Source organism: Petromyzon marinus, chromosome 24 (assembly GCF_048934315.1).
Source record: "Petromyzon marinus isolate PM22_M1 ecotype Great Lakes invasive population chromosome 24, UKy_Petmar_22M1.pri1.0, whole genome shotgun sequence".
Classification (NCBI taxonomy): domain Eukaryota; kingdom Metazoa; phylum Chordata; class Hyperoartia; order Petromyzontiformes; family Petromyzontidae; genus Petromyzon; species Petromyzon marinus.
In genome coordinates, this window is record NC_133690.1 from 1523651 (window position 1) to 1536628 (window position 12978).

The 12978-nt window shown below is 42.8% G+C and overlaps 1 protein-coding gene across 2 annotated transcripts; it reads right to left on the reverse strand.

Annotated features, from left to right (window-relative positions):
• Positions 1-68: 68 nt before the first annotated feature.
• LOC116945471 (V-type proton ATPase subunit E 1-like) lies at positions 69-11826 on the reverse strand. 2 transcript variants are annotated; one of them, XM_032959794.2, is made up of 9 exons: positions 11536-11826; positions 6563-6671; positions 5997-6106; positions 5333-5399; positions 4700-4789; positions 3139-3207; positions 1122-1216; positions 814-901; positions 69-253 (listed from the first exon to the last, which is right to left on the reverse strand). In XM_032959794.2, the coding sequence occupies exons 2-9, from the start codon at positions 6617-6619 to the stop codon at positions 191-193; spliced, it is 639 nt and encodes a 212-aa protein (XP_032815685.1). In that variant the 5' UTR covers positions 6620-6671; positions 11536-11826; the 3' UTR covers positions 69-190. The 2 variants fall into 2 exon arrangements, with proteins under 2 accessions (XP_032815685.1, XP_032815684.1); XM_032959793.2 differs by having other exon boundaries at positions 6563-6628; positions 11536-11789.
• Between the last annotated feature and the right edge of the window lie 1152 nt (positions 11827-12978).

The following is a 12978-nucleotide window of genomic DNA, read 5'->3' on the forward strand; positions in this document are numbered from 1 at the left end:
TTATGTACTATGCGAAAAGTTAAATGTACATACACCTCTTTATTTCACACCATCACTCGGGAAATGTAAACGTATTCTTAATATATTTACGTATTCAACTAACCATTTGATTATATTGGTCATGACCTTGACCAGAAGGTGGGGGCAAAATGAGTGCAGATGAGCTGCTTGTGGAGGTTTTCCCAGTGCTTCAATCGTTGAACTTTCGGTTGGAGTTTTTACCATACAAATACACGCGTATTTCAGGCATCATCTGGAGGTACAAAGACACGAAGTGCAATGTTAGGATGATAATGTTCTAGGGGTTATTTCTATTATAAATTGTGTCTCTAACAAAAATGTTATTGAATGAAACAACGACATCTTTATTGTGCAGTCACTTGTATTGAAATTTACGCTTAGCACAAAAAGAGACAGCTTTAAGAAGTCACTCGGGCATGTCATGCACAACGGTGGTGAGGTGTTAACTTCTTCGCCTGGTATACAGGAGGTCGTGGGTTCGATCCAAACCCTGACGCTTGTATGTTTGGAGTTTGCATTTCTCTCTCCCTGTGGTCACGTGGATTTGTATCTGGGTCCTCCGGTTTTCCCTCCACATTTAGAAACATGCATTTAGAGAATTTGGCTGGTATACATTTACACATGAAAAGCCACCACTTTGCGCTATAATTTGTGGCCAGGTCGCTTCTGAAAAATAGCTATATAGCTCAGTGGGCCTTATCTGGTAAAATAAATAAAATTCTGTTATAATATAGTAATTTAGACTCGATGGAGTTTGATGGATGGCAATCGCCCCATTGTGATGTGACTGACCTGGTGGGACATGAACTCCAGCCGGCTGTCCAGGGTGTTGGACACCTTGATCTTCGCGTTGGCATTGTACAGCTCCACACCTCCACATCTGCATCAACCATTGTGAAACAATGCATGGATCGGAATTGCAGATCAACACCAGCAGATCATGACGCATTCACAGCCGTGCCACTAATGTGGTTATCCAGACACGCTACAGCACTCGGCCTGTGCTAAATCAACTGAGATGAACTATGTATTTCTATCGGTGGACTTTGCTCGGCAAGGTCGCGCGGGTGTTGGTGAGGACCAGAATGATGGGGACTTACATGTCAAGAGGCAGGAAGAGCTGTTCGTCCACTGTGATGCAGATCTCCTTCTTGGTAGCCGCGCGGTACGTGGGAATGTTCTTGGTCACGGAACTCTGGGAAAGGGTCCAGTCACATGCACTTTAGTATATGCATGTTAATGACATACCTGAAACATATAAGAGTAGGTTTTACCCTTTCTCGCAATAAAACAGGTGTTGAGATGTTAAAACACCAAACTGAAACCTTTTGCAAGGAATCATGTCTGCATTAACCACATATACTTGTGGTGAACATGAAAAAAAACATGCTCTGATAATATATGCATTGTTTTTCAAACTGATTGGTCCACACCAGAGACAGCTTTCTTTAGAGCCTAGTCTCAACAGTGTTAGACCAGAGGACGCCAAAAGGTGAACAGCACAAAGACAATGCCACTATTAGAACATTGAGAGCTCGAGGTGACCAGCTACATCATGGGACCTCCCATGCCAGTATCAAAATATAAGAATAGATTTTACCCTTTCTGGCAATAAAACAGGTGTTAAGATGTTAAAACACCAAACTGAAACATTTTTAATGGAATCATGTCTGCATTAACCACATATACTTGTGGTGAACATGCAAATACTATCAGAGCATGTATTTTGTTTGCATGTTCACCACAAGTATGTGTGGTTAATGCAAGCATGATTCCTTGCAAAAGGTTTCAGTTTGGTGTTTTAACATCTGAACACAAACTGTTTTATTGCCAGAAAGGGGAAAATATATTCTTATATTTTGATACTGGGAAGGGAGGTCCTATAATAAACCTGATACAATCTAACATAACGCCAACTTATTTAGGACTAGTCCATCTATATTCTGAAAAGAGGAGGGGGGAGACGAATCTCTTTATAATGTATGCTGTCTGAAAGCCACTGTAAGCGTGAACAATCAATTAAGACCTGAAATGGTTTATCAAATCTTTCCAATGATTGCTAAGATAGAATCCATCTTCTCGGTTGAAATTGTCTCTGTGCTTGTATATAAATAAATAAATGCGCCGTTTAAAAATAAATTTATGCAAACCGTTTGAGTTATGGTCGAAACGTCGTGAGAATTTTTTGTTTTTTTATTGTTATATATATTTTATTATTTTCTTGTTTCCGTTCAACGTGACTTTACCGAAAAAACTAAGAATATGAATTACTGCAGTCACGAAAGCTTTAAATCAAAATTTTATAACGCCAACTGTTACCAAGAGTATAGAGACAGGCGTTGAATACAAAAGTCACGCACTTTTCTTGAGAGGTATAATCTGCAACAATTGGTGATCAATGGTAGAACAATGGTCTCATATTGCATGACACATGGCTGATATGCCTAGGATATGTTTATTTATTTAAATGGGATAATATATGTCATCGGTGGATTCAAGTTCTTATCTGGATAAACAAACCAACTTCATTTGTGTTATTTCCTTTCAACAACCAAATCACTACTGTACATACAGTAATTGTTTTAAAGCCACTAAAAATGTCTAGGTGTCACTAAATCGATAGAACCATCTTGTCGGGATATTTTTTTTTATTATATATATTTTTTATAAGAACCCAACCACACAATGCTTTGCCAGGTATACATGAAAATCAAATGCGCAGTGAACCAAGGTATCGCTTTATCGGCTACAAGACCTATATGAGAAGGTTGTATCCATCACCACGCCACCATGGGGGCAGCGATCGTGTGTAGCTTATTTATAAGCAGGGAAGAAAGGGAGAGGGGGGGGGAGATATAATCCAACAAAATCGAAATATAAACTAAAACAAACGCAACAATCATGCGTTTCTGGGAATGTGGTTAAGTCTGAAGTCCCATCCCCCACCCGGGACCCCCGTTTGTCCGGCTATTCATGCTAGGTTCAGCAGAAGCGATGACCATTTAGCTTCATATTCCACTTGTTGGGATTCTTCTAAAATGGGCTCTTCACTCCGTAACTCAACTCTGCGGGACCATCCTGCGCGGGCAGAACAAGCAGCCCCCGGGGGTTTCTCACCTTGACCAGGGCGAGGTCACTCTGTCGGCAGCGCACGATCACCACGGGCTCCAGCAGCTGCAGCAACCCCTGGGTAGAGGACATCGCCAACAACCGCTTGCAACTCGGGCTCATCCATGACTGCTTGTGAGGCCACCAGGTGAGCTGGTGCTTGTCCATGACAAAACACCCTCGTACCAGTTAGCGATTCACTGACTGTAGACTGACACTAACGGCTGCACCACCGTGAGCTGACTATGTGAAGCCTCAAGAAAGCAACCACCCACTTATTCAATACCAGAGAACTGTGTGTGGGTGAGGAATGGCTGGAAATGTATCATATGATGATATTGCATAACCAAAATAAAATTCACAATAATAATCACCATCTAATCTCTGCTGTGCTGGGCGATGGTCTATCAAGTGGCATTGCTCTTTTACCTTTGGCCCGTTTCAGTTATGCTTGTTATTTTTATGCAAGCATGTTAACTTGTTTTGTGCCACTTCAGCCAAGTTCGCGGTAAACAATATATGCATATACATACAATGTATGTTCTTATTAAAACGTGCAGTTTTACAAAATATCAGACTATATGGCGTACAGTATACGTATGTAATGACAGTATTGTGGGATCTAATTGAGCATATGTATGCCGAAGCCTCATTCTCTCAATTAAAACATATTGACCTCTCGTTTTCTAATAACACCTGCATGTGTCTCCACCTAGTAGACTGAGACTTTTGTAAAGTATGTTTGTTTTATTTTCTCTAAAGTGGTAACTAAATTACAGCTGTGTCATGTCGTCGTTTCAGTTTGGCTAGGTCATTATGTATTGCAAATGTTTCCCACAAGTCGAACCATGAGTATCGATTAAATACAAGCACCGATGAGTCATTCTAAACTACTAAACTATTCTTATGTTACCAGGTAAGGCCCACTGAGCTACATATCTCTTTGTCAGAAGCGACCTGGTCACAAATGCTAGCTCAATGAAGTGGCTTATGTGGACATTTTTAGCAGCCAAATACTCTAAACGCATGTTTCTAAATATAGAGGGAAAAACTGGAGGACCCGAAAAATCCACGCGGCCATGAGCAGAACATGCAAACTTCAAATATACAGGAGTCTGGGCCGGATCGAACCCACACATTCCTGTATACCAGGCGAGGTAGTTACAATCTCACGACCCTTGTCTGTTGACTGCTTGTGGAATTCACTTAGAAATCGTTAACTTTCGTTTGTAGCGGGATGCACCACCTGCCTGAACTTGACTGCCCCAAGTCTCTGTTAGTCCATGCGACCAGGATCCGACATTTTACTTGTCGGTCCCATCTGAAGTAGCATAACCTGATAACCTGAGTGATTCCAATTTAGTTATGTGGACAATGACAGCGTATTTTGTGATACCAACTTGAAAACTGTGGAGATATCAATTAATTCACTCGAATTGGACATATCAATAAATCGGTACTATCAAAATACTACTGCCTAAGGTAGTACCGATTTCTGCTCTGGCCTATGGACTATGTGCCCCAGTGCTGGGATGCTGTGTGGGTGTGCAGGCTTCAGGGATTGACCTACCTGCAATACTAGGCCGTCCATGATTGTCCTGTATACCGTCGCGTTGCGGGTCAGCTGCACGAGCCTTCCCCTGGCCTCATTCAGTAATTCCTGAAAACGAGACCACTTAAATCAGCAACTGCGTTAATGTGAGAGGTTGTACAGTCACATTCCTGCCTGCATACCATGTTAATGAGCCTTTATTTATGTTGCTCGCATTGAATTAATGAGTCGAAAAAACATTAATGTTTTGAAACACACTACGTTTCTTCTCGGACATGATTGTACCTCTGACATAGCATTTACTACAATGTATGCGGTTTTTCTATGTCAATATGAAGAAAAATACCTGGCAAAGCAAATTCAACTAACCAAGGATATGATGTATTTTCCCGTTGTGTCACTCCAGAACTCGCTCACTCGAGGCAGATACAACTGAAAGCACGCCCTTTTTTAGGTGTTCCTGATCTCGCAAGGCCCTGCTCTTCCCTCCCATATATCCGAGACCCTATGGCCCCGAGAGCCCTTATATCTTCCTTCCCACTCCGTGGGTTCCGATTACTTCTTTTAGCACGGTCCCTGGTCCCATGCCTGGTTTTAAACGTTTAAAATCGTGCCGAAAATACCGTGATGGTGTTTCATGTAATAGATCACCTTTAGCAGATCATTCCTCGTCTCCAAAACCTTCAGCCGTGATTGGTTCATTAGGTTTGAAATTTGTCTGGGGATCAAAAACAGAGCGAAGTTGGCCTTTGGTGGTGCAGTGGTCACATGGATATGTCAGTGTGGGTATATGAGGGCATTACACAACACACTGAATTGATGCAGTGTTGGGCAGCTCACTGCATGACAATTACAATTACCTGAATTCATTGTCCTTTATCAGGGGCAAGACCATGCAGGTTAATTGTCTTTTTCAAGGAAGACTTAGATAAAATAGCTCAGTACGATGCAACAATAGTTTCTTAACTTTAATTATAGCTTTATATTGTTTTTGACAGCGACGCTACACATGTCCATGATAATGTGATATCTCTGACTATGAACAATAATTTACAGCCATCAGCGCTATGCGAATTCACTGTCGGATGAAGGCTTCCCCGTGCCATGTCAGTGGGGTTTGGAGAGAAAGAAGAGAGCTACAGTAGTCGAGTTTGGATGCGATTCAGGCACGGATGAGGTATGGATACGGGGTAAGGAAATTATAGATGCGTAAGACGATACACGGATCTTGATAGTGGACACTGGGTTAGTATGTATATAATCGTCGAATGTACAGGGTACTCATGTTAGCCGCTTGTCACGTGGAATGGAATACATTTTCTTCTGCATCTCCAGTTGCTTATCCTTCTTGTCGTAGTGCTCCATTATCTTGCTGCGGTGGCTTTGCATGAGGCGGCCTTTCTCCAGGTTGAACTCTTCCTCTGCCTGCGCAGTGCACACATCAGGGACACACGGCTCTCAGACGCCTTCACGACGACAATCGTCTCTCGTTATATCTAGCGTATTGAGCACGAGCAGCTTTTGGAAGTGGGTGCGGTGGTCGTTCAAATACAGACGATCACAAAGAGTGAAGCAAGAGATGATGTACATTAAATTCCTCCGCTCATGCCCAATCATTAACCTCCTCGTTGTGCCTTTGATGCTCTCATTGCTTGTTATGAAATTATATTTGTGTTCTCTAATTTATCTTCTACTGTATTTTTTTTTTACAAATGAATGGCTTTTCAGGGCTCTGTGTATTCTTTGTTGTGCTTGAAAACTAAATCGCAGTGTCAAATGGATGGCTCAAGAAAGGGCTGCAGCTGATTATTGTGATATTAAGACATGCACGTGATTTTCCAAATGGAACAAGGAGTTTAATGAGGAGATTCGCCTGCTCACCTTGGAGTCGATCTCTTCCACCTTCTCCGTGGCCTCCTGCTCAATGAAGGCAACCATGTGCTTCACCTGCAGGAGCACGCATCACAGCTGCCACTCACATTGCGTGACTCTACACATGGGAAGGGTGGTAATCAAATCCCCGATAGCTCATGCTTTCTCCACATTGCCACACTCATTGTGTAAATTACTTAGATTACAATCATGTTATAGTCGTATGGCTTACAACAGTGATTCTCAACCTTTTCTTGGCTATTGTACTACCCCTTGTTAAATTGTTTTTCAACCGAGTACCCCCCTTGCCCGACCCAACATATTTCTGAGAAATATGTATGAATAATGAGTGTCAATATTTTAAGCAATTTCTCATTTTGTGAGGTATCCTAACTAGCTAGTAACTGCAAGGGAATAAAAAAAGTCAACGGACGCTTTGCGTACGTGACGTAATTTGTGTGTGCTCGCTGGTTACTCTTGGAAACCACATTGTTTATGATCCATGAGTTTACAAAAGTATTTTGTAAACTCAAAAGTATTTTGTAAAGTTAAAGGCTACCATAAGGATGAACATTTTTATTGTAGTTATTTTATATTGTCGATTCATACATGATTATTCAGCAATGACTATCATGTATGATATAATTCACACATTTATAAATCACATCACTTGCCCCTTGGGCCACGTACCTTCAGGGGTCCGTGTCCCCCCGGTTGAGAACCACTGGCTTACAACTAGTGACGAAGTCACACACGCCCGAATAAAGTCGATATATGGATACACAGTTCATCAACAGTACTGTATATGCACTTAGAATGGAGACTTACGCCTGATTTTCATTGCCTTGTGTTTTCGATTCATATCGACCCAAAGGCAAAGTGACCTGTTCGGTTCTGGCCGAGTGCGGTCCGACTGGAGGATGCTGCGGTTCTGACCGAATGCAGTTTCTGCCGGCACGGGACGCTCGCCGCCTGCTCTGCCTCTATAATATCACTTCGGGTCTATTCGTGTTGGCGATTTTACAACAAAAAAAACGGTAAGGTACATTTAGAAGATTCCCATCAATTGTTCCAGTAAGTTAATTTCTGAGTGTAAAGTTTCAAGGTTACGATTCTATTCATGATTATTTTATACTGTCAATATAGGATACAGCGGCCTTTAGTACACAGCGAGGTCACGTGAACCTACGTAATGTGCATTAGATATGAACAGAAACACATTAATTATTGTACTTGATTCCACTTCATCCAGAAATTGAAGCATCGTGACATATATTACATTCCCTTGGTCTTGGCCTGACTGTTGTTACAAATCCTGCATGGAGAGTTTGGGCTTGCAGGTTTCAGGGTAAAATTATTTACAATTTATTTAGAGAGCGCATTTACTGAGTTCTTAAAACTGTGAGCGGAATGAGTGCTGAACCCAGCTACCTGAATTCGGCTATGGCTGACATCAATGCAGAGAGATCTCTGAAACTGCGGCGCCCTCCATCACTTTTACGACCCCCTTCACAAATCCGCACTTGACCAGCTTGGTGAGGTATGGTCATACAAACGGGGGAGGGGCGTTTCATCCAGCAGTGGATTCATAAAAAAACTGTACATTTTGAACTGCAACGTGAAAAACACACAAACACTGCCATGTACAGAACTTTTTTTTCTGAAAGACCTTGATGCTGTGGCGCTAGGGGTCGCTCGTCACTCATTGGGAATCCATTTCTGGATGGTGCCGGTCCGGGCTGGATTGGCTGGACAAGCGATGGTTTTCAACCAAGCCCAGTGTGCGGATCATTTCCCAGCTAAAGCAGCACCACCGCATTCCTGCGTTCACCAACCTTGTCACATTTAATTTGAGCTCAAAGTATCCCGCAGTCGTGATGTGCACGACTGTGCAATGGAAAGGTGACCTTAAACAGCACCAAACTTGTGTTGGCCATACAAAGCGGTTTGGTGCTGTCTCATTTATGTTTTCTAACAGCCAATATGAAGGGCAGCTTTGTTTCACAGCACACGTGGCCTCTGTTACATAATCATTGATTTAAAACAGGTCCCTGCAGGGTGGGCTGGTAGGACAAGTCTCTGCGCTGTCTATTGCCGATTTTACACCCAACAGCACGAGATTCCACTCCAGCGCTGTCCTCCAGACAGTCTCGTCCCTTCACCTGATGAAGGCCGCTTGTGTTGCGGCCGAAACGTCGTGATTTTTTGTTATTTTATTTTTATTTTCACCTACGTGACTTTACCCAATATAACCAAAGAGTATAGATTTCACTTCGTTAAAGTATTGAAAGGGGACGTACGGACGGACACATTAATCTATTGCAGGCTGGTACACTCAGTTTACAACTTCGTTCCTACCAGTACAACGCAAATATATAGATCCTCCGTAGAGCCTCAACATATGTTTGGAGCAAGTGCTGTTAGCGAGCACCTATCAAGGTCGGCACGGCGCACAAGGGAGTGGGTGGCCAAAACCACACTCGGCCGCCTTTGTCTCCCCAGTACAGATGTTTACACACCGCACCACGTACTCATTTGAGTCTGAGTTAACCTTGGGGATGCCCAGAACCGGTTCAGATAATCGTCACTGGTGTTGGTGGCCGTGAGCGGGAATCGAACTTGGGTCACCGCCTCATCGGGTTCGTAGTGCAGCGCGCTAACCGCTACACTACCGCTCCCCATCTACTTTAACAACACACGCACAGACACGCACACGCGTGGGTCACGTGATTATAGGGTCCACAATGATCCAGCGCCTCCTGCTCGTGGACAGCGCTCCTCTGAGCTGTTCTACAGCCACCTCTGCAACGATTACTGAACCAGCCTCTGACCACTGGTCACTCAAGTGTTTATAATCTAATATAAAACAGCATTTAGTAGTTTTATTTTAAAGGAACATTATCGGCTTACTTATACAGTATACATGATTGACCTTCCTTAAAACTAGTATACATGGTTTTAGAAACATGAGCGTTATGCTAATTATCGAAAGCTACATGGCTTTCGATAATTAGCATAGCAGCACTGGACATGCATTGATTCTGTCTACATTAAACAAAGCTGCCTACATGACAATTTCTAATTTTTGTCTTGGGAATAATTTTGAATCATTTGGAATGTTTTAAAGCACATTCAGTATAATGGCAATATAATTATATACCATAACCTTTGGTAATCAGTAAATACTAAATACTAACATTCAAACGAATGGCTTCACATGAATGACATTCGCCAACTATAATGATTTGTATACAACAGTATATCTCTATTACGGTATGAGAACATTTGGATTTTTCAGAAAAGCTGCACTGAATGTGCGGCACTGCAGTGGACTTGATTGGGAGTTCGATATACATTCGATATTCACAAGCACATCACTTAGACATCTCAAACCATCGACTATGTGCAGCGTTAGAACACTTTCAGAAGGGCGCTCAGTGGCAATGCTGAGCAAAAAGTGAGCTGAGCAATTCATGCATATGTTGTCAGGATGTGTGTGCCTCATTTTCAGGTGTGTTGAGTTTGTGCTTACTGGTGTACAAGCATGTATTTTGAACTTATTTCGCACACCGTACGTAGCCAACTCTGCTAATGTGCACACAAGGGTGGATGTTTCCAAGCGTGCCTCGGTTGCCTTGTTTAACAAGTGGATGTGTACATTTGTGTGCAAGCATGAGTACATTTGTATTCACTCATGGGCTATACACGTGTAGGGAAATAAAGCATGGCTAGGCTGGGCAATAGGCAAGAAACGTAGTGTGTTTCAAAAAATGTGTGAATTTAATTGCACACATTCACTGGTCACGATAGTCCTGCAAGTATAATCTCATGAGGATTCTGAAATCTGCTACACCAACGGCACTTCCGAATTTCTGGATTATCGCCATTATCTCAGTGCTCACAGGACCCAGTAACCCGCAGGTGTCTGCTACGCACTGCCTCACGCTGATGCCGGTAGATGAAGGGTGGGACAAGTAGGAGCTGGACGAAGCAGTAGTTCCCGAGAGCTGCAATACAGCAACTTAAAGATGTTCCCATGTTTAGCTCAGCCATGTTTGATATTTGGATCAACCTTAGGACTACCGCTAGCGATGTTTGGTATTTGGCTATACCTTAGGACTACCGCTGCCAAGATGTGTGGCCATCATGAAAGAGTTGGCCAAAATACCATCTAAAATTGGGATTCCTTGGAACTCCCTCGAGTGGAGATCATTAGCCAGCAGCGTCGGGGACAATCAATTGTAGGGCTGCACCTTCCCTTCCTATCTTAGAGCTGATGACATCGTCGTCTCCATGAATAGACTACATCCGAGTTGATTTGTGTGCTATATTAGATCTCAGCCATTCTTTGATGTGCAGTTAATGTTCCAAATAAAGGGAAGGTTGTAATGGCTGCTGTCCGCTATGCTTTTAACACTGTTAGCCAATTTATTCATATTACGAGGTGCTTAACGCTCTCCATTTGAATTCCAACAAATATATATTGTGTAGTCTGTCAGTGCGTCATATAGGTCCTCAGTGGACCTATATTCAAGCATACATATGTTAGATAGACATATGCAAAGTTCACATGAAAGCGAAAAAACTACCCTGAAAATAACACATTTGAACTCTAAGTTACACATACTGTGGGAATCGGACTTGAGAAGTTTGGGTGAGTCATGGGGATAAAACCAAAAAGTAAAATCCGAGTATTGAGATTTTCGCTTTATGCATTAGAATTCTGTTTTGGTGTTGCAGCACCATCTGTGGCAGTACACTTGAAAATTATGTAATACGCTAGTATTACACGGTCTATTAGTAAGATAATCTCAAAACGCCCACATTTTATTGGCCACATTTACTACTTTTTTATATCAGCAGCGAGCGTTAAAAATCATCCTTCCCATAATGAGCTGACATTCCCGTAAACCAGCCAATATGTTGCCTGCCCATGCATCACTCAGCATCCCCAAGTAAAACACAACGCGAAGCTGCATTACCTGCTTGAGGACATCTCCATCTGTCAGCGGCATCCTGTACTCCCGGTAATTCACTTGGTAGCAGCGTCTTCACGTCAAGAGTCAGACGAGTGAGATGCGTGTCGTCCACACTGCACGCATTTATTCTCCACCGTGGCTTGGCTCGGATGTGCGCATGTCTCGAACCGCCGCGCTGCGGTCCAGACGGGGCCTCGTACAGCATTCTCTGGTTCCACCCTGGCTAGAGCTTGGTTGCACAGACACCTTCATAGTTGTGCAACATCTATGTCTTCCCTCTTTCTGTGACCCTCCCCTCTCTCTAAATCCAGCTGTGCCCCGTTTTCTTTCTTTTTTTATCCAGCTCTGCTCGGAAAACGTCCTTTTCTGGGGCGTGCCCCGCTCAAGAGCGAGGCACCTGTACACGTGATACTCGTTATAAAACTCTCTCATGATGATTAATACGTATTTCTGCCAATACTAATATATTAGGCCAATCTATACGAATGTATACATTCTGTATTCTTTTCCCATGAGAAAAAAAGAGTTTTCGGATTTTTTGAGTCTGAGGGTAGGGGTTGGCGCTATCATTTATACTGTATGAGGTGGAAATTGGATGATCCCTAAAGGCTCAAAACCCAGACCTCCTCTAAAAGGGATCCAGCAAATAAAATCAGAATAAAAATTTGTATTTATACTGGAGGAATCCGTTGCGCTATGAAGCTATTTTACACAGATATCTTATCAGGGCGGGTAAAAACGTTACAACAAAAAAACAATAAAAAAGCATGATAGGAGTGCAAAGTACAAGACAGGTATAAACAAATCACCCAAACAAAACCAAACAAAACTAAACCATCCCCATTCTACCAGACAAAGCCCACTGAGGTATTAAAAAAAAAATTCAAAAGGGACCTGCCAATAAATGATAGCTCAACAAAGTGGCTTATCGTTTGGACATTCATTGCAGCAAATTAATCTAAATAGTCTAAATGCCTGTTTTTAAATGTGGAGGGAAAAACTGGAGGACCCGGAGAAAAGTCCATGTGACCACGGGGAGAGAGACACGCAAACTCCAACTATACAGGCGTCAGAGTCAGGATTGAACCCCCGACCTCCTGCATACCAGGTCAAGTAAGGAAGATAACATCACACCACAATCGCGCCCCTTAAATATATAATATATACACATTAAAATCTCATCATCAATATGAACCCTGTGGCGGGACCCCGGGGTCCCATAAGCCCCCAGCTCTCGCATAAACTGCTTTGCGACGTCATTTTATGTCTGTTGAAGGCGAACGATATGGCAATCAATGCCTCTCGACGAGCTCTACACGATGTGCTAATCAAAGTTTAAAAGTTTTGTTTCTTCTGCGCATTCGTCGTCGCTGCACTTGGACGACATGACAACAATGATCCGTGGCAGGTGGGGCGCGGCGTTTATGTGCGCGGTGGGACGGAGTC